General features: G+C 42.0%; 1 protein-coding gene across 5 annotated transcripts in view; it reads left to right on the forward strand.

Annotated features, from left to right (window-relative positions):
• LOC126521927 (uncharacterized) overlaps nt 1–22,289 on the forward strand; it is an 80,237-nt gene extending 57,948 nt beyond the window's left edge. For 4 of the 5 annotated variants that reach the window (XM_050170673.3, XM_072288704.1, XM_072288705.1 and 1 more), the window contains 9 exons: nt 4,426–4,521; nt 6,018–6,088; nt 6,580–6,660; nt 7,945–8,064; nt 8,403–8,579; nt 8,992–9,186; nt 10,440–10,601; nt 12,615–12,710; nt 12,968–22,289. In XM_050170673.3, coding sequence (XP_050026630.2) covers nt 4,426–4,521; nt 6,018–6,088; nt 6,580–6,660; nt 7,945–8,064; nt 8,403–8,579; nt 8,992–9,186; nt 10,440–10,601; nt 12,615–12,710; nt 12,968–13,128 — 1,159 coding nt within the window. In that variant the 3' untranslated portion in view covers nt 13,129–22,289. The remainder of the gene's footprint in view (nt 1–4,425; nt 4,522–6,017; nt 6,089–6,579; nt 6,661–7,944; nt 8,065–8,402; nt 8,580–8,991; nt 9,187–10,439; nt 10,602–12,614; nt 12,711–12,967) is intronic. The other variant, XM_072288702.1, reaches the window with a different exon arrangement.
• Nucleotides 22,290–22,577: the final 288 nt, after the last annotated feature.

The raw sequence follows: 22,577 nt of genomic DNA on the forward strand, positions 1-22,577 counted from the left end.
CTTGTTGAAGTGAGAACTGTACAAAAGTAAATTTGCTCACTGCTACTGCCACGTTTCCTCACTCCAGCGTTTTTCGGCGAGTTTCCGCGGTCATAGAGTGAGATGTGTTCATGCTTACCTGTGCGCATGTGACGTGCTTGTTAATTTAGTTAGTAAGCGAATGTTTACAAGTTTATACGGCCGATAAAACTACGATCCTTACTTTGTATAGCTATGTACTAGTTTGCTATCACAATCGATGCTTCGCTTTTCAGGTGAAACTGCGAAATATTTTTTTCTCCACACCAGTCAGCGTGACAAACGTGCGGATGGAGCAAGAGCCATCTCGACATAGTGCACGTTGGACCGCGTTGGCCGCACCCGGTTATGTTGGCTGCGCCTGTGCTTCGAAGTACAGATGTTGTTCAAGCCAACGTGGCATAGCATGTGTGTGCGCGGGTTCGCACCATGTCGGACTATACATGCACTTTAACCGAGCGATTTTTTTCTCTGACTTCCATTAGTTCAAATTTCATATAATTCGAATTTCATATAATTTGAATTTTCGTAGCATCTCCGCGGAATTTGAATTAACAAGCTTTTACTTTACTTTGTTTTTGGATTCTATGTATATTTTAATTTTAATTTTGGGGGGTAAAGGTAATGTGTTAACTTTAAAGAGGAATGCTGGAGAGAAATAGGGCCTTTTTGTTGTCTGGCAGCCCATTTCGGGAACCTGCACAAACAATTAACACAGGCGATGATCTCCTTTTTGACACAAACATTTTATTCAAACAAGTGAAATAACTCCCAGGAATATATATTTACAAAGAGCTGCTCACAAGTTACGTGACAAAGTTATTTATACTACTGGCAGCCATTATTTACTTTTAAAAGAAACCGCATAAACAAAAGCAGCAAGTAGAAACATTCTTAATGGTCCCTTGTTTACTTTATTCTGCGCACTTTTTTTTAACAATGGAAAAATAAAGCACAAATAGTGCACAAGGACATGCGTCATAAGTGGTATGATGCTTTTCCTTATTTTATAAGCTCATGTTGATGTACATTGCTGTGCGCATCCTAGACTTGTCAAGCCTTTTGTCCTCTTCTGTTGCTATGCTGTTCTACTGCTTCACGCTATATGCCTTTGAAAAAAAATTGATAGAGTACCAACTAGCCATTCTACCACCATTCTTTGAACATACCTTAGATGAGAAAACGTCCCTTTCGCATCATGGCTACCATTTGCAATGCATAGCAACGTCAACGCTGTGATCGCTTTCTAGGACATTACCGCCGTTTACATGTGTGCAACGTGCAGATGCAATGCGATGTGTTGTCGTATTCCTGGAAACCCGGCTGATAAAAGGGCAACAAGCTATCGTTCGCTCGAGACCGTTAGGCGCTGAACTTATTATGTATCCCAGTTTTTCTTGAGTGTTTGTTAAAATTAAGTATATGCTGTTAAACCTTGATATAACAAACTTCAATATAACAAAATTCTCGATATAACAATGTATTTAACCTTCTATAACTTCTTTCCCACTGAATCCTATGTATATCAAACCTCAATATGATGAAGTGCATTTATAAACGATATCAGTGTAACGAAATTTCACTGCCACTGCAAAGGAATACTGAGGAAGACTGGGAATTTCTACACCGCAGATGATCAACTAGTTGAGTAAACTGCGGCTACTTGCAAACACACCTCTGAAATCATGTGCTGCGCGACCAAGAGCAACCGCCGAAGCAGAGCAGCATCATGTTCCATGTAAAGTTCAAGCGGAATGAGATCCTATCGCGCCCTGCATGCTGAATTCTTTGGGTTTTGAGTCAGAGCATGGGAGGGTGAGCCCCAAGTATGTTGGCTTGATGAATGTCATGTTCCTGTGCGAGCAAAGGGAAAGGAGAAGGGGGGGAGCTCGCTCGCGGCAACGCAATCAAGTGCGTGCAAGGGAATGGCACGTTCATGTGTGTGTTCTCTTCTAGCTAGCGGCTGTACGTAGCTGTCAGCATGGCTGAGCGCGTACACAGCCTGTTCGCCCTGTTTTAGAGGTAATCTGCCACACGTGCAAGACTGGCCGAGCCGAGATGGTGTGGGATCGTGTGCGCTGTCTTCCTGAACCGCACATTTAGTGCTGGAGGTTGCATAATCTCGAGTTTTTAAGATGTGTTGAAGTGAGAGGCAGACGAAGCATTCGCATTCGCTCCCCACTGCCGGCACTTTTCATGACAGTGCGCCGTCCCACTGTGGACAACACTGTGCAAATCAACAGGAAGGGCCTACCCTCTTTCAGAAAGAAGATGAAGAAGGGTGAAATAGAAAGCTTCCACACAAACACTCTGCCTGCCTTGAAAGGGTGCAACAAGCGTGAAGTCACTGTGTTGACATCGATGCATGGACACCAGGTGCAAGGTTCTGATAAGGTAGACAGAGCGACTGGAGAAAAAAGGAAAAAGCCTGCATGTGTACTTGAATACGCAATAAAAATGGGACTCGTCGACAGGGTAGACATGCAGCTGAGCTTCAGTGAAAGCATCAGGAATGCTTTGAAGTGGAACAAGAAGTTCTTTTTTCACCTGCTCGAAATGTCACTGCTGAATGAATTTATTCTCTACCGCGAGAGAACTGGCACCCCGGCAAAGCTTGCTGTGTTTAGAAAGAGAGTCGCGACTCAAATATTGGAGCAGTACTGAACCCAGATGCAGCGACCAGGGCACGGAAGACGAACCACAGACAACGCGCTGCGACTGACGGCGCACCACTTCCCAGAGAGGGTGCCTCAAACCTCTGCCCAGGGTAGCCACACGTAGAGATGTTATGCGTGTGCCAACACAACTCGTCGCTCCAAGAGGAGAACAGCCGCGCATTTTATGTGTGCAGACTGCGATAAGGCACTCTGCATAGGCCCATGTTTCAAGCAATACCACACTCTGAAATACCATTGAACATTTTGAAGCTCGGAGTGATGCTGACACCAAAATACTGTTCCTGATCTTTTTTTCACAATTTATTCCCGACTTTACACATATTGTGCATTCAAAATCCACAATAAAGTAATTTGACCATCTGTGAAGTTGTTTTTCAAAAAATTTCGACCTCAAAGGGTTAAGAAAGATTAATTGCAGCAACTGTACAGTCAGCGTCACCCTTTGTAGGGCAGGAGAATGGCTGCCTCCAGGGTGCTCCGGAGGCAGCCAGTGACGTCTAACGCGAGCTGCTGGGCCAGACGTCTAACAGTAGCACTGGGAACGTTTGCGCCCAGCAACTACCATTAGACATCACTAGCTGGCTCCTGAGCACCCCGGAGGCTGCCATTCTCGTGCTCTACACAAAGGTGATGCTGACTACATATTTGCACAAAAGATCGAATTTCATTATAGTGAAATTTCAATATAACGAAGCAAATTGCCAATTTTACCGACTTCGTTATATCGAGGTTTAACTGTACCATATTGATGTTTGATTAATGTAATTAATATGTTGATTCTTGACTACTTGCTTACACAAGGTGAGCAGTGTTTATTGGTTTTGTAGCATCTGTGTTTATTCTTACCTTTGGGTTGAACCCGATCCTTAATCCTGTTGGGTGTGGGAAAATTGGAAATTATCTGGTTTGTCTCAGAAACAGAAGAACCATGATTATAATGCGTGGCTTGCACAACTCCACTTCATTTTCTTGGTTTCAACTGGGATGCTTAAGGGAGTTTCATCTTTCCTGCTTTCTTCCTTTCTATTTATTCGAGACAATTTACGTAGAAATTATCTTGTGTGACGTGGAAAAAGGCGCATAGTGTCTGACACGGCCATGCCACCCTTACAGCAGCATCACCGTGAAGCAGACGTAACACAGACACTTGAAAAAATATAAAGATCAATTCTAATGAACAAACGCAAATAAGGCAAAAGCACAGAATTATTTATAGCAATTAAACAGTCATAATGACTGACAGTATAAGAAATAATTTGTAGAATAAATTAAAAACATAAATCTGAAAAGAAACATGAAGTACTATAACGAGAACAGAAAACAGCTGATTAATACTTTCATCAGATTACAATTTATTTGCTGTGCGCTCCAGCAAGAAAACATTCTTTCGTTATTTTCTTATTTTGGCACATGGCAGTTAGCATAATAGGATACTCATTTAAGTAAGCTTGATGCCTGCAAGATAAACATCTCATCACCACAGTTTTTTCACGAATGCAGTGATCGAATTTGCATGCCTCTCAACATAAGTGGCATGATTTTTATGTCAAAGTTTACTGTAAATTGCCACTTATTTGACTTCTGTTGATGAAAAATGATCTATATAGTGCCTGTCTTTCTGTCTCTCAAAATTACATCGTTAATATGTTAACAATACATCAGTACCATGTCATACTAAGTAGCACATAGCTGAAGGCATGCTAAGGCTCTGACTTTTGCAATTTTGCAGGCTAGGCTCTGCAAGGATGCCTCCCCGGGAACGACCTGCTCCAACTTCTGTCCATCGATCTCAGTCTGCTAAGAGGAGAGAGAAGACAGATGCTGAGTAAGTGCAAATTTTGACATTTGCATTAGACATTTGCATTTGACATTTGCATCTTCAAGCTTCTGACAAGCAAAAGCAACCCCATTTGCTTCAGACATTTGCCCATGCTGCCAGATTTACTCATGTTGCCAGAGTCTGGCAACCTATATTAAAGGGACCGACAAACAGCCAGAATGTGTTGAGATAGTTTGATGGAAACAAAAAGATAATGATTTATAGCAATATAATTGGGCATGCTGTTAATGGTTTAAATAGGAATTACAATTTTAAATTGATACAGAAAGTTGCGGAAAACGGTATGTCGCGTCACTTTCCGATGAAAGCTTGTTACCAGAACTGGATTCTGACCTTGTAATCACAGATTACTGTACGTAAGCCAGCTGTTATTCAGTGCAACATATGTACTGTTTAAAATTGCAGCCCTTGTACTATATAGGCATTTGTGCTTTGTTCTATGCATATTACAATATAAGAAAAATACACGCTAACAAGTGACATTGGTTTTTGTGGCAACAAGGGGAACTGTGGAACCATGGCAAGCCATGGCATCCCTTATTGTACGGCAATGCACCTGATTGCTTTTGTATGCATGCAAGTTCGTGAATGAGTACCTCGAATTGTGTGGTCCCCCTGCCAGATATAAAATGCCATTTCATGGACATTGGCTTGATAAACAAAATATCAATTTCTTATAACTAGGGCCACACCAATGCTGGCATAGAAATGCTATCGTGCTTGCCTATCACTTAAATTTTTAAACTTCTTAAGGATGATCACGGCTGTAGATCTAAAAAATACTGATACTGCAGGATTGGACACTCTGACCGGTAAACTTTCCATTGCACTAAAAGAAATGCTACTGTAAAAATTGGCTGCTGGTCCTTTTAACTTTTGGAGGGTCACATTTTTTTGAGAAATGCGTTCCCCCAGGGTCTTACTTTCTTATTGCAGAAGTTCTTCAGAGTGACTTCTTTCAAGAAAAACAAGAAAATTATATTTTATGTGATAATAAAACGAGAAAAATGGTTTGATGTGTGCAATTTTATTGGCCTCGTGTGTGACTGATGGCGGTGCAACAAATGGCGCTTCCCTGACACCAGCTGAGGGACTTGTCTTTGTTGCCTGCTATGTTCTGGCTAGAGTAACTGCGTTTTCATACATTTCCTTGCGCTGTGACTGTGTGCTTACAAACCATGGCACTCTCAAATTGCTGCATATATATATATATATATATATATATATATTTTTTTTTTCCTTTTTTTTTCGTGGGGTAATTTCATATATGTGAGCATTAGGAGTCCAACAAACGTTATCTTTATTGTATCTTCCATATAACTAATGCCATCAAGGTGTCAAGGACACAATCTCATGAATCACTCACAAACTGAGTTGAGCGTTAAAAGCTACGTGTAATGGAGAAAAAAAGAACTAAATGCCGTACAAATCTTTGCTCTATATTGTGCATCATACTGAGTATGAATGACTTTCTTGTTTAGGGCTGGCCGTACCACTGATACTTCCGAGAAGAAAAGCCCCACAAAAGCAGTGTCTCCAGTTAAGGCCGAAGGTACGTTTCAAATAGTGAGCTTATCGGTTTCCCTTTCTTTCACATTATTGCTAGGATCACTGTTACATACCATGAGGTATCACAGACTGCCTGCTGTTCTTATCGTGCATTTTCATATTCCTTGTGTTTTTAATTGTGGGTGTTTTTTGATAAGTTCGTTTAACCACTTTTCCCTATTAAATAATCATTTCTTCCGCATGTCCCCGATGTTATCACTTTTCTCGATAATGCCTTACCACCTATGAAGCCACCCAATTTGTCTTTCTTTGCTACTGAAATCAATCTTGCAGTCTTACTGGTGTGACCCTTCTTTTTATTATTTGACCATACCTCACTATTCTTCCCTGTCCTACCTTGGCTGCTGTGTTCCTACCTTGGCTGCTGTGTCCATAACATGTTATTACAGCAGCCAGGTAAAACTGTGCATCAGTGCATTTATTTATAATTCTTCCAACCTGATTTGCGTCTGCTGTTACCACTTTATGTGTCAGCAGGAAATCAACGCAAGACTTCTTCAGCAGCCAAGACTGCTGCCGCAGCTCGGCAAAAACAGACGTCACCAAAAGCACCAGGTATGAAGCATTCAAGTCATTTGTTACAGTGCTGCGGGTGCGAACTTCAGTTTAGCAATAGTTTATGCAAGGTGTATTTTGATGGGAAATGTGCTGCGTACTGGTATCAGTATTACAGCACTCATTGATGGCATAAGCTGCGTATCCTGTGGGTGCTTTTTCACAAATACAAAGGCTGTAAAATAGGAAGCTGGTAAAACAGGTACTGAAGGTATGATAACACCTTCTTTTAACGCTTTCGCTGTCGGACCTTTCTGGCCGTGACGCACCCCAGTGTCGGCTTGGTTTCAGGGAACGAGCATAACAGGGAATGAACATAGCAATTTATTTTTGATTATGATTGGTATACAAATAACATAGTCAATGCAATATGCACATTTCAGTGTTCTACAGCTGTTGTTAGTAACCATCATCATCATCATCAACCTGACTATAAAATCAGTTCAACATCCGAATCTGACGATGCGGAACCCTCTTCCTCGCAGGCGACTCTGTCCGAATCCGAATCCGAGCTCGGCTCGTATTCTGAATCGGAATTGAGCCACCGCTCCAATGAGCAGACGAAGGTCCCTCGCGCTGAGCCATCCGAAAGTAACCGCGCGCAGGGAGGATGCGCTTTCAGTCGCCCGCACAACGGAGATAAATGGGACGTTGCGTGATCAAGAAGACAGAGGGAGATGGAAAAAGGCTAAACAAAGTTCGAACGGCTTTACGTTTACTGCTGCAAGTTGGAAGCGAGGGTGCGGCGAGAGAGCGAAAGCAGCAATCGAGTCACTCTTTTCGGAGAGGCAATGGCACGTGCGCCTGAACTTGAGGCGCCGTAGCAGGCACACCAACAGAAGAAAAATAAAAACCTTCAAACCAGCGTAGAGGGCAGAACAACCCTTGAACCCATAACCACACGCGCGCGACGCATGATCCAGCGAACGCGGAGCCACCGCGCCACTCAGCAAAGAGAAAGTAGGGAGTGGCAGTCGCACCGTACTCTTCAATACATGGATTAACACAGGTCGAGGCGAATATACGATCTTGTAGAAAGAGTCAACAGATGGCGTGGCAAATCCAGGAGCGCCAGCTTTGCGTTTAGGCGCGAAATTTTGAATGCACGATAGAGAACATACCGGTACGTCAGTGACACTGTGGGGGGGAAGCGCGATGACGTACCGGTACGTCCGTGACAGCGAAAGGGTTAAGGTGTGATAACCACTTTTGGCAGCGCTTCTGTCCAGAACTATAGTTTGAGGTGCAATACTAAAGAGCAGTCGCTTGTGTTTTGCTCTGCAGTAAAGCATGATGACGATGGAGCAAAGGCACCCGCTTCGTCACGAACCAGAGCTGCTTCATCACCACCCCAAAGGCGCACACCATTGGCAGAGGCTGACAAGAAGGATGACAAGAAGACAGGCAAGTGCAGTAGGCAGAAAGAATAACAGCTTTATCTCATTGATAAAAGTTGTTCGAAACGTGAAATTGTTCTACAGAAACAGTATGGTGTACTTATTGTTCAACTGAGGACGTATGTTCTCTCAACCATACTGTCAAGGCTGGTCTTGGCAAAATAATATACATGATGCAGCCATCATTCAAGGCTTGCTTTATACAGATGCTGATTACCGGTGCATGGGAGGTGGGATGTAGTCGTGTGATGCATGGTTTGCAGTTCATCCCAGTTTGGAAAAGGAGTTTACATCTGGACAGCCTTGACACTTCACTTGAAAGAACTGAAGGAATTACTTGCTCAGGGGCTTCAAGACCTCGGCGTCCACTACAAGAGAGTGCGGCACCTCCTGCTGCGAAACCTCGGGCTGTGGTCCGGCCAGCATCAGCTGCTGTCAATGAGCAAGACGGCAAGATCTGGCTCAAACCACAGGGCAAGCCAGAGGGTGAGGAAGCGGTCGGCAAGGAACACGAAGGGACAGGTAATACTTCCAAGGACAAAAACATGTGGTGCATGCGATTCTTGTAACATCTCCTTTGCATTCTTATTAAAGACTGCTGCCATTTCAGTCCTAGTTAATTACTACTGATGGTGTCTTGCCGTTTGTTGAAGCCAGCCTTTTCTCCTCTTGACTGTGGTTTTACTTCTCTTTTGATCACTTGCTGATCTAGCTTCTATATTATTGCCAACACAGCTATTGAATTTTGCTGCAGTGTTCACGACCGTGACTTTTCCTTAGATGTTGTATGTGCGCCATTTGCCACAAAGGTTTTCAGAAGACAGAAGCCTGGGATAAATGCATTCTAGCAAAGGGTCCCCAGTTTGAAAACTGATTTTGCTATTGACACAGCATATGTAAGATACGATGACGGTCTCATCTGGGGCCAATGCAGGCAAGGCAGAGGATGCTGGCGGTGGTGAGGATGGTGTGCTAGTGCCCCCGGCAACGACACCGGCCGAGAGTGTGGAGGCAGCCACTCCCGGGTCTGGCTCGGAGCGCAAGTCGGATGCGGTGCGCCCCAGCAGCCTGCCACCCATGAATGGCTCCAGCGCCAGCTCTTCGGCCCTGGCTTCAGCCGACATGGCCAGTATGTGCAGCTTTGTTTTTCCGTGGCATTTCTTTAGCGTCAACATGGCTTTTCTAAAGCTTTTCTATGGCTTTTCTGTAGCCTTTCTTGTGGGACTGTCTGATTTGTCACATTAGGTGTCCGACCATCTTTTTGATCAGATGCTGCAGTCTTAGAAAATGTGTTGTCACTGTTCAGTAAAGCCACCTATATAGGAAGAACAGGAGAGTCATGAAAAGGCTGAATATATATATTTTTTTTCTTTCAATCCACATGCCTGACCTGGAATTGTAGGGTGCACTCTGTAGCTATGTGTGCATATTGCTCAGTGCATCTCTAAATTCTAGGCCACAAGAGAACTAAGCTTTTTTTGCCATTTTGAAAAACTTCTGCCAGCCACTGCTCCCACCTTCTAGGACCAAGCAGATAGTTCTTGTCAGTGCAGAAGCAACCCATGTGTGTTCCCTGCAACATTAAAATTAAAGCGCAAGCACTGAGCCTATAATGATTATGTTTTGTGCCTCAGACGACTTTTCATTTAAATTTTGTTTCTTTTTTGCAATCTTCCTCCATTTGCTTAGTGCAGTGCCACGAAGATATGCATAGTTGTGCCATTGCGAGATGTACATTTATTTTAGTGTCTAGTGAAACGCCCCTGACGGGAGCTCCCAAACCATGACAGATCTAAGCAGTGTCAAGTTTAAGCTTAAATATGTATCATTTTACTGTGAAGAGGGCACTGACAGGTTGGAGATGAGTATATATGAGTGGCTTAAAAGAAAAAGCATTAATAAAGTGTGGTAACACCATCCTTAGCTCCTTGAGTATTGCATATTCATATACTAGTCAGACTCTGGCGTACTTCTGCTGGTATGTTCATCAACTGCTAAGGCTTTATTGTACTGTATACATGCTGTGCTTCCTCTTATTTTTTTTTTTGTTGTTGTTGTTGTTGTTGAACAGTCGAGCTGTCTTGACAATTTTTTTTATGTGAGCGGCTATATCACATAGCCAGGGAATCGTCACTTAGATCTATTTTATCTTGCACTAGTGTGTTAAGACAGTAATTCATACGTAAAAATGGGAAAGAGAGTGACATGAAAATCTGATTGATGTTCTGCTCCGAGACAAAGGTATGGGCACGGAAGAAAAGTATAGAGGCTGCATAATTGCTTTGGCTAATCATGTCGATTAAGGTACATGGCTCTGTCTCACGAATCCTTGAGTTACATAAATGACACTGATGCTGGTGCTTTCTCAATGGCTTCTGTCAGGCCCATCGCCACTGCCAGAGCCCCAGTCTGGGCCCGTGCCGTTAACAACAGTCAAGTCGCCAGAGGAGGTGACGGGGGTGAAGTCACCTGACCCTGAAACTTGGACGGTTCCTCTGGACACTGGCAGAGGCCTCGAGTGGACTGATGGCCAGTCACCAGCTGGTATGTGTGATTACTGTGGATGCTCATTTTAGTGTCGCGGTCTCCTAAGGATCTTGCGTTTAAACCTTTCATGCTTGAATGTACTTACTGCAGTTCTCATAACTACAGTATATTTGCTATGTTTTCAGCATACCGTCAAACTCGTTATAACGAAGCCGCATCTGACATGAAAATATCTTCATCGTATATGATATTTGTTATAAGCATATATGTCTTATATGCTGATATCGGCCAATCAGCATGTAACATTGTCGAATGGTATTTGACATTTACTGATCGCAACGCTTACCTTAAAGCCCACTTCGCATGACCATGAGACCGCAGTGACTGCTGTGCACTCATTGAAGTCCTTGTTGAGTGATTTTATTAACGATGAGGTACAAATGGACTCGGTGCAAAAGCAGATGAGCCTGTATGAATATGTGCTCTGCCACGATCTGTGCACTTGCACTGCGAATCGCGTGTAAATGTGCTTTACGTCTACATTACAATGCACCATTTACTATCGATCATCATGCGTCGGCAATGAGTCGAAACAGGCAGATGCCATTGGATTTGAAAGTGGCATTCAGCTTGCGGAACATAATGAGACCACTCCCAATCACGTGTAACCCTGCGAGCAAGTATGAAGCATGTTCAGCACGGACCCACGAATCGCACAGCAATGAGTCTTGCACATTGCTGCTGTGATGATCTTTCCACTAGGAATACCAAAGTGTGGATGTGGTATGTGGTGGGGTTTTGTCAGATCCAAACTGTAATGTAAGAATCTGTCCATGTGGGGGTATGGGTCAGATTTATTTTGTCTGCTCGCTTAACCTTAAAATGGCACTTGTGGAAACCTCTGGTCGACAAAAATATGAATCCAGCAGCACAGACATCTGTAGTTCAGCGTCCCCTGGCTGGAGTCTCTCAGTGAAAAGACTGAGTGTCATCCACACTCTCTTGTGGAATGCGTATTGGACAGGGATGCCTTTTGCTGTCACTGCCACCACTCACCACACCATTCTTGGATGTTTGTCTTCATTCATAAACACAAGGAGTGATCAAAGAAGCATAGAGGTTGCCATTATAGCTGCACAATCATATTTCGCCACGTTCAATCATTTGTATATTGAACTACAATAGGATCTCATCGATACATTTCTCACAGGACCACGGCGAATGAATGAAGAGATAGGAAAATTCAAGAGCCTAGTGATACAATACTAGATGAAAAGTCTATAACTCAGGATCATGCACATGCAACATACCAGCCATGATAACTGGGAATGTGCTGTCGAAGGTATCTGGCACAGCACAGCAAAACATGGACGCAAGAAGAAACAACAGAAGGACACGAGCGCTTGTGTTGTGTCTGTGTTTTGCTGCACTATGCCAGATGCCATTCCACGATGGCCAACCAACTAGCCCACATAGCCACCCTCGTGTTATCGAAGTCCCACTGTGTTTTTGCAACACTTGTACTCACTATGGTATCTGTGTTTGGCTGCATGTGCATATGTAGCACATATTCACAGCTGATGAATTTTGTGGTTTTTCAGACCTGTTACCTTCCCCCCCCCCTTTTTTTTTTGTTAAAGATTTTGCTTGCCCTTTAAGTTGTGCTAAATTTTCTGGCTGCAGCGGTTGCATTCCAGTGGGGGCAGAGTGCAAAACGCCCGTCTACCGTGCGTTAGGTGCACATTAAAGCACTCCAGGTGGTCAAAATTAATTTGGATCCCCTCCCACTACAGTGAGCCTCATAATCAGATTAAACGAAAAGAAGGGAGGTAATCGAGGGGCCCAATATTTATTAGTCATATCATAATCAGATTGTGGTTTTAGCATCTAAAATCCCACAGCTTATTATTTTCTTCCTTTCAGCTTAGCTAAATTTCTTATTTCAAGTTGTAATTTTTCTGAAAATTAAGGGGCTACAGTGTAAAAAAAGTTTTACAGGTATAATTGCTGCTTTAATGCACTCTTTCAGCTTGTGCTGCTGAAGTCTTCACCCATGCTTTCCTCACCCAGGTGACTGGCCAGGGAAGGCTAAGAGCACTGCTGTACCCATTATAGACACTGCCCCAAAGCCAACGCCTGCACCAAAAATGGAGTCTACCATTCCTGGTGAATGGTCATTTCTCCCTTCTTTATTATTATTATTTTTTCCTCTGCCTGAGTACTCTGCTGCTGTTGTCTCGGTATGCCCAAGAGCACGCAGCCACTGTTGCCACTAGCATGCTGGTTAGCCACGATATCAGGCTCTCCTAAGCTTTAGTTTTTTTTTTCCCCCTTTTTTTATGTGTGTTTTTGTGCGACAGTGGACTGCACTGTCCATGGTTGAAAGCAGTATTCACATTTAGTGGCGACTGCTTGTGTTACAGAAGGCAAGGTGGACCCAATACCAAAGGCGGCACCTGAAGAATCCCCTCACAAGGCAGCTTCAGAGGATCCGGTCAAGCCACAGCCGGCTGGTCAGGCGGGCGTGGATGTCCTCGACAAGGCCCGAAATCGCCTCGAAGAGTTCTGGGTCACTGGAAAGTGAGACGGCGACATGTGCCGAGAAGTCCACCTCTGGGGGCCCAGTTGCCTCACCACGGGGTGAGAGCACAATGAAAAGAATGCTTTGCGGCACAGCCAATGTGCACACAGGGAAGCCGGGTTTGGTTTCCAAGACATGTGTTCTTGGGTAGCGTGCTTAGCCTAGCTTTGTCTTCCGTCAATTTCTCTCCAATCTTCCCCTTTCTTTGTGTGTGTGTGGGTTTTTTTTTTTTTTACTAGCTCTGCCTCACCACTAGGGCCATACTTTCTAATCTTATCAAAATGGCAGGCACGTCACGCTGGTGGCACAGACATTACACTCTAGAAAAGGTTTAAAGCCATTGGAGGCATACCTTGTCCCCAAACAATAATCATCATCTGCCTTGCTTGTGTTTCCTTTCTTGAAAAGTCTGTGTCTCGCTTATAAAGCATGCTGTTAGTGACCTGAAAGTGCCGGGTATGCAGTGTTAGAGAAAGGAAAGGTACGCAAGGTAGATGACAATTATTGTTTGAGAACAAGGTGTATCAAAGCATGAAGTTATGGACAGGAGCGAGTAAGGGGCAACCTGTGTATGTGATATGTACGTTCTATTGAAAGCTCCTGATGACCGCTGCTTATGTGAGCTCCTGTCAAGGGAAGCGCTAGAAATATTGAGACAGATACTTTGTAGCTGCAGGTAAAACCACACAAAAAAGAAAGGAGAGGTCCAAGAGAGGAGGAAGAAGGCACGTCAAGGGGACTGAGAGGGCACAAGTTTGTGAGCTGACTTCGTTTCCAAGACATGGTTGTTAATGCTTTCATGCTACTGTTCACTGTTCTGTTTTCTTGTACAGCAGTAGTCTTGTCACAAGTCACTCACTTCTTTCTCTACATGTGTGAAAGTGCCAGCTCGCATCATCGATCTCTCGCAATGCTGCATTTTGTTCGTGATCATCTATGCTCTCGTCAGAACTCACTCACCGCCTTTCTGAAGTAAGACGGATGATTTCCTCTAGCACTGATTTCAGAAAAACTGACGTGGGTACACGGTTATATTGTCACTGTCATGCACTCGCCGAAAGCAAAGTTAGACTGCCCAGTTGCAAAATCTGCAAGCTTGGTGCATTTTCATTAAGCTGCTCTGCGTGTTTTGCAACAAGGCATAAAGTGCAAGAAAAAAAAAAAGAAAGGACCCTCAAACATTCATCTATCCGGTTATCATTTCAAGCATTTTAAAATGTGATCAATTGGAATGTTGCATCACCTTTGTCTTCTTTTGTAGAAGGCAGCTGCGAAGCAGATGCATAAAATGCCCAGTTTTCATTGATAACCACATCTAGTCTCTCTTCATTGCTTTTTTGTTTGTGCTGTGCTTAAAAGCTTCTCGCTCCATTTCTTTTTGTGCAAAGGTCTTGCACATATCTGTTCCTTATGCACAGCAGCATGTGAAGGAGAGCGCACAGTTTATGTCTGTAATGTAGCCTATGATTTCTGTAGCATTAAGAGTGCTCATGAAACTCTTCTGGCTGTATTTATTACTGGTTGTGTGTTCTGCATGTTATGTTAATCATCTTGTCAAATATGAAGCTTGGTTGAGGTGTTACTACATTAAGGTGCAGCTATTTAAATTGACTTGTATAAACGTGAACGCTGGTGCAAGCTATCACTTGAATCCTCTTCTCTATAGTTAGATAAGCAGAAAATTTGGCCCTTAACATAGTTAGCTTCTGGTTTAAATCGTATAGAACTGTTGTGTATATTGGCACAGAGGTGCCTGCTGACCTCTACAGCACATGCTTTTCTTAAAGGGACGCTAAAGCGAAAAATTATTTCTTCTGCATCAGTTAATTACCTTTCTACAACACCAAAAACACCACTCTTACAACAATAAGACGTTTGGTAAGCCAGAAAAAGCACAAGAATGAAATACGGGTGGCGACGCCTACTTGAGTTCCTGCACCTGGTGGCTGTGACGTCTTGGATTTTGATGGCGTCTTCTAGCGCCTGCTAATTATATACTGCGGTACAGATTGACTACATTGTGTTCTAAAGGAACCAAATATTAAACATGGAAAGTTTCGGGAACCTTTACTCGGCCAACGCGGCCCAAATGCAAAAACATACTTTCGAATCCCTGACGTCACACTGACGTACTGGCGCTGGGGTATCGGCGCGAAATTCAAATATTGATACTTGGACCTTCGTTTTCTTATCTAATAATCAAACTATTTTTTTTGAATGACTGCCTGCAGGGTTCTCAAACAATGCTTCATTAGTCTAAAGTGATTTATTGTTTCGCTTTAGTGTCCCTTTAAGTTGACACTACTACAGATAAAGTGCTGTTTGATTGTTGTCAAGTTGATTCTACATCTAGAGTAATATAAAATGGAGAGTTAATCTCAATACCATGTAGGTATACTTGCTACTGCTGTAGTAAAATGACGGGCTGTTGAGTTTTAGTATTCATTATAAATTATTCATTTAGTGTAACTGATATTTTGCTATCCAAAATAGGAAAGGATTGTGTGGTGTCATCTATAGCTTTATACTTTATATTCGTCTTGAAAGCATATATTATATTGAAACAAGTTTTATGTGGATCTTACCTAGTAGTTCGCACTTCTCATTTATGAATTGCTGTTTTACATTGTAGAAGATGCTCCCTCTTGTAATGTATTTTAGTGTGTGTTACTTTTTGAGATAATTTTTTTAGAACTTGATTGTAGTGGCTATATCATGGTGTAACGCAGCCATTGAGCTTAGGACTGGTGGTTTTACGTGCACAAAAATTGGTTGATCCTTATTCTTCTTTTTTTTTTCTCCAAGGTGATATGCAACTTCTCTGCTGATATTTTGGTGACTGTCATTAAGTCTACATGTATATCACTCTGTGCCGTCTGCTTGTTGAATATCTAGTAAGTCATAAACTGTAATAAGTTTAAAAAGGTACTTCATTGCACATGGGTTGATTTTACACAGCTTCAATGTGCTGCATAGTACACAAATCCTATTGCTACAGCAAACTAATAATTTACACATTGTGTCATAGTAACTGGGCTGCACTGTTTAAACATTTAAATATCGACAATTTTCTAATCTGTTACAAATTTGTATTCATGAATTTGTGCAGAGAGAAACATGAGCAAAAATACATTGTCATTTATAGTGCATATGTTGTTACCAACAGCTTTTTAGAAAAATACTTTAATGTGTTAAACGCTTTGCTTTCTCACAGCTGGAAATGGTTCTTGTGTACGAGCGCATTGACAGTACACATTGTGCAAATCCATATCCTAAGCTACTTGGGAACTTAGCCTGACTCGGTGTGTTGTGCTGATAACAAGCAGTCGGTGAAACGTCAAGCAGGAACTGCTTTTGTTCTTACAGCTCCTGTCATTTGTATTTCTTCACGCATGCTTCAGATTTGCACCCGCTCAAACAAGAAGCTTGCGAGGGAGGACCAATATCCTGCTGGCTTCTTCATTATAAGTTGAGGGCCACTATTTGTAAACACGTCTGGCAGTAAGGGTGCATCAACGCTCAGATACGTAGGGTGCTTTCGCAGATATCTGTGGAGGAAGGAAGGATGGTAGCGAGTGATTGGAGGGTGGATTTAACCTGGCAGCAACGTTCCCCAGTTTATCACACATCCTGTCTTATCTGATTTTGGAGGTTTCATGCCCCTGCCTTTTACGGTTCCTTGACACATCATAGATGTCTTGCATTCATTGTATTTTGAACCAGCTTAGCACAGTCGTTGACATGGAGCTGTGGAGTCTGTGTCTTATTCTACTTTAAAACTGCTCACTTGTTATTGTAAAAATGATTGGCTTTGTATGGGCAGTTCTTGCACACATGAGAGATTACTAGTGGACTGCTCTGCTTGACTCAAGAAAGCTGCACACAGTGCACTTACAGTCAGCCCGAAAATGAAGTGTGATCACAGTGCCCTGCAACAGTTTGCTGAGCAAGTGCTACTAGGTTATCCCTGAGTCAAGCGACCAATGTGCAAGACAGCTTGCAATTTCAACTTGAATCACACCAATCTAATTTTGTCAACAATCTAGCATTGATGTTTATATGGCAAATGGTCGCCTGCGGTCCCGCTCGAGTTTCAGATCTATATTGCTGTACACAAATGTACGGGCAGTCCAACTGGCTGACCCTTCAGTCGGCATTTTGTCGTACGCAATGCCGTTGCATATGTACAAATTGTAAGGCACACTCTTTCTCGGTCTCCTACTTACGATTGACGATGTACCAACGTCAATGTGTGTTGGATAGAACAATGCCAAAGAAAGAAAAAGAGTCCCCATTTGACCATTTAGGTGTTACGTGAGACATGTTTGTCGGTGGGGCACCAAGTCCATTTGAACTTGGAACCGTTGCTAACGTAGCCCAAAGTTGTCATTTGCTGCTCTTACGTAGTAAGAGCATGCTCTTCTCATTAGAGCCAGAAGTCGTACTGCGAGGCTTTGTTTAGTATTATAGTAGTCGGGTTACAGTGTGTTTATTGTTCTACGATTATAGTTGGGTATACATGGTGTTTTATTATTTTGCTTGGATTAAATTTGTTTTCTTTTCAGAAATGAACTTTAGCTTAGATCCCACTCTTGAGAAAACGATGTTTCTTTTGAGTGTTTGTCCCCCATCCCCACCTCCCCACTCCGAATGTCCGGGTTATTGTGTTGAAACTGTAACACATAAACATTCTTCTAGGTGAACACAAACCAAGTATATTAAATCAGTGTGTCTTAAAAATGAGATATTGAAGTGGCGTCTGTGAGTACTGGTCAGCAATGCAGAGGTCTCTATTTTTCTTGCTGAAGGAATGCAGGCCACGATAAGCTGCTCTATATGTGCCCTTTTCCTCTTTGTTGTTTTACATGTAGATTTTCAGTATTTATCATTTAGCTTATAAATACACCAAAGAAGCAAGGTATTACAGGGCACTTTTCTAAGCTAGTGTTTTTATTTGTGATATGATTATTTTTTCTGTCTCTAGTGGTATTATCAATTGTTGCAGTAACTTTATGTGTGGGTGGCCAGTGCATGTACTCTGGTGGTATTGTGGTTTTCCAACCTGTGTCGCTGCCTGTCAGAGTTGTGAGCTAATAGGAATGTGAGATTATTTAGTCTGTATTCTAGAAAACATTGTTGAACCTAGATTTATATTCAAATGTTTAGATCTTTATGCACGTAAGGCAGTATAAAACGAAAACAGCTGTGTTTATTGGACATGTTTCTCTAACAAGTGCTTGCTATGACCAGCAATTTTGCTAACAGCTTTTCGTAATGTCTAGCATTAGAGTACATTAGAACTTCCATGCAGCTATTATCACATGGTAAGGCTAGCTTGAAGGATTAGACTTGGCACAGCAAATTGTCACAGTGCTTAATGAAATATTCAAGTAGCTAAAGCAATTTGAACTCTATCGTGAAGTACACTATTATGTGAAATTAACTGAAGAACAGCAGGTCCTGGTTTTAAAGTTTCACATTGGGATGTGATAGTCCCTGAAATTTTGGGATGTGCATTGTGTTTCAGCATGTACATGTGCTTATAGCCCTTAATAAGTTGCACTGTCTTCCTCAAATAAGTGTCCCGCATATTTTCTTTTATCCTGAATGAACAAAGCTGATAGAATGTGCCAAGGCGAGAAATAAATGAAAGGGAGAGGCACATTGCTCACAGAGCATTCTGCCAAGGAATACGAGAGTTAATGGTGTTGAGGAGCGAATGGGTTTAGTTGTTGCGAGTGGATGTTAACAAACTGAGTGAGTGAGCTTGCAGAAGTGTGTCACATTGCCGTGTTAAGTCATTCTGGGTAGCAGTTGTAAGACCTGTTGTCTGGCTCCGTACATCCCTTTGTTTGCTGCTCGTGCGAAGAAGCACTTCGGCAGGTGTGCAATATTGCTGTAGACTCGCGATAATTCAAACTCCAGTTCTTCTCAATTATCAGTTGATTGAAGCAAATCTAAAGATGTTAGTTGGCCTGCATTGTTTTCAATGCATTCCAAAGCCACCTTGTTCATCTCGAGTCAATGATTTCAATTGATGCAAACTTTCTGGCTTTGTGCATAGCAAAACAGCCAAAAACAGCCGATCAGAGAACACGTATGAATAGCCACAACATGGCCACGTTCAGCACATAGGCTGCTATTTATGTGGACAGGCACCACAAAGAAGTAACTCTACTGAGCCAGTTGCCTCGAATACAAATTTGTTGTACTATATTGTATGTTTCTGTTCTGTTTCATTCATATTTCTGTTTGAGTCATGCATCTGTTTGAGCACAACTGGGAGTGAGACATTTACATTTGTATAACAAACCATAATTCTGTTTTGGGCATACTTCATTCAACTTCGGAAAGTGCAATTCTTTGATAATTTAAATGAAAATCTGCTGTCCCTAAGAGTTTGGACATATGCGGGCTTACTATATTAGATATGTGACATTTTTTTCCATTGTTAGTGGTTAAATATATTGAGGCATTATTGGCAGATCTGTAGAGGTATGATATTGCAGATTATCCTGTAGGAGTCTATATTTTGTCGAGACCCATTTCTGTAAAGGGAAAGGTGCAGAGAATCTTTTGGATCAGTTGTTCTGTAGCAGGCACATGCAAAGTGGAGTTGCTTCCTGGTAATCGCTGTTGCAGCCTCAGTAGTCTTGGTTGCCGTTTATGTGAGTGAGATGTGTTTTAATGTGCCCAATGTTGGAGAGTGTATCAGCTGTAACTCGGGCCTCCTATCTGCCAAAATGGCAAAGCTCCAAGCATGTGTTCATAAGGATATGCTTGACACAAGCTTTTTACATACAGATTGTCTTGCTCATTTCAGTTTCCTAGCAAGTAACATTGTTCCAAATTGTGCTGAAACTCGCCTGCTAAACGTATTTCACTGTCATAAGTATGCAGCTTTGATGTGTAGTGCAAAGCCACACAGATTCCAAAATTGTGCCTGCAAGAATACGTATAATCCCTTAAAATAAATATAATTTAAATTAAATATGATGCAGTTCCTTGCATAACAATGCAGACAGCTCACATGGAGTTGCAGGGAAAGCAATATTGCTTTTTGTGTAGCCCAAAAATTTCGCTATTTTGTCATAGTTGTGCATATAGCATATTCAAAGAAAGCAGTTGAAGGTTTATGTACGAACTGCTTTAATGTAGTTCCTATCATCACGTAAGACAGTCGCACCAGTGTAAAGACTTTCACACTGGTATGAATTCCCTCTTCGTTTAGAATAACAACTGGAGCTGTTTTCATAGAACCTCTAATGGTATATTAAGGTACTCGTCAAAGTCTGGATGAGGTTCTCAGATACCTCAATATCTTGGACGCATTTATAAGACACCGCTTGCTTTTGAAGTGTAGTAGCAGATATGCAAATTTTATTAATATGCTCATACATTGAAAAAAAAGAAAACAAGGTTTGATTGCAGGGCTAGTACAATGTCAAAAAATATAGTGCATGCCTCTTTGACGTCAAACAATCAGAATGAATGACAGGCTGAGCTGTTAACATTTTCTTATGGGCATTTTATTTTAGAACCCTGTGTGTACTGCTCACACAAAGCTACGATCATACGCTTTGACATAATAGCGAGATAAGTTGATGTGCTTGGCGCTGTGGGCTTGCAATCTGCATGCAAGTGTTACACAGGAGGCAGGCACCTTGTTCTTGCCACAAGCATGTCAACAGTTTGATTTTGTACATTCTTCAGCTAGCATGAAATATATGTTAAGTTTCTATATGAGCAAAAGAATAAGCCTTTAGAAGCCCTTGTGGAATCCCAGGGGTTGCATAGTGGTGGCCATAGTCATCTTTCTTGGTGGTGATACATGGAGTCCCAAGCTAAATTCTTCTAAGCTGCGTGTTGTCTTTGAAAGCTTTACACTAAGCAAGCATAGTAAACTACACTGGAGGTACAGCTTTATCTTTTCCTGCTAAGAAATTCATCTTAGTGGTATAGTCATAAATGCAAGTAGGGGTATGCGAATATCCGAAACTTTCGAGTAACGAATCAAATAATGTCCTATTTGATTCGGTCTTAAAATCGAATAGACCATTCATAAATGGAAATACTTTTCAAATATTTCATAATGTCAGCTGTACCCAAGCAAACATCATGTTAGAGCAAAAGGACGGTAAATTTTCATCCCCGCGGGCATAGTATAGACATAAAACATGCTAACTTATGTTGTGGAGCAGGCTACGTCAATTAGGTAGCCATACTTTGCAGGCTCTACAGTGGTCATTCGCACTCTCTGAAAAGCCATGTGCATGTAAAAAAAACACTTGTTTGCTCCCAAGGCTTCACTTGTGCTTTTAATACATAGCACTTCAAAATGTACTATGTAATGACAGGAACTTGCTGAACTTAAGAATGCTGTGATGTTAACATCATCTTATATTCTGATAATGGCTGTTTATTATTTGAAAAGTATTGAATATTCCATTCGAATTGTTTCTGGCACTATTCGATTTGTCGGTCTCAAAAATCACTGTTCGCACACCCCTAAATACAAGTCACGATTGTCATACCAGCATCTCTACATGATCATTTGGTGCACTCAAGGTTTATCAATAAGCCTGTGAACCAGATTTGTACCCATCAGCCACACGTGGTTTATTCAATCGCTGCTGGAGCTACTAGTTCATCACACAAACCATTTTTGTCCATAGGGCATTTCATAAAAGTTACTGAACCTTAAAGAAACGTTTTAGAAAAAGATTGTAATCCCAGCTTGTACGTACTGAAACAGAGAAAAAAAAAACTTGCTGCTCTCTATTTTAATGCACATACAGCTGATGCAACCTTGCAACTGAAAAATTTACATTAAAGAAAGCAAATTGGCTCGAAGTGTGCCCTTTGTTGCTTGTAATGTTAAAATGCTATTTGGTTCTTGCTGGCCTTGTTAAAGTAGCAGCGTGTCCTCAATGTGCATTTGTGACTGCAATTTTCTGAAGTGCGAGTTGTGATATGTGGTCTAGTTTGGGAAAATACTACGGGGGATGTTCGGAGCTTGAAGGTGCGTTTAAATGTCGTGTTTGGATATCTAGTGGGATGTGGGTTTCTTTGTGGTTATATTACATTTCCTGGCACAAGTGTCATCATCTTTTTTGTATGTAAACACGGCTGTTATAGTATCAATAAAGAAAAACTACTCAACATCTCTGGAGAGCTTATGCTTTTGGAGGGGAGAGCTCTGTGCAGTAATATACTAGAACGAGTTGTATTCAGTATCTCTTATTGCTTTACTGCCTGGTGCTGTGACAATCTTTTTTAGTAAGCACACAACTTGCACAAGGAGCTTGCCATGGACTTTGTTTGAAGCAACTAAATGGCTCTTTTTTGAGGGAATGAACATACACTGTATAATGGCAATGTTTATCAAAGCGTGATTTACTGCCATAGCTCTGCGTGCAAATAACGTTTGATCAATCTTCTGCTTCTGGGGG

The sequence above is a fragment of the Dermacentor andersoni genome, chromosome 6 (genome assembly GCF_023375885.2).
Source record: "Dermacentor andersoni chromosome 6, qqDerAnde1_hic_scaffold, whole genome shotgun sequence".
Lineage (NCBI taxonomy): Eukaryota > Metazoa > Arthropoda > Arachnida > Ixodida > Ixodidae > Dermacentor > Dermacentor andersoni.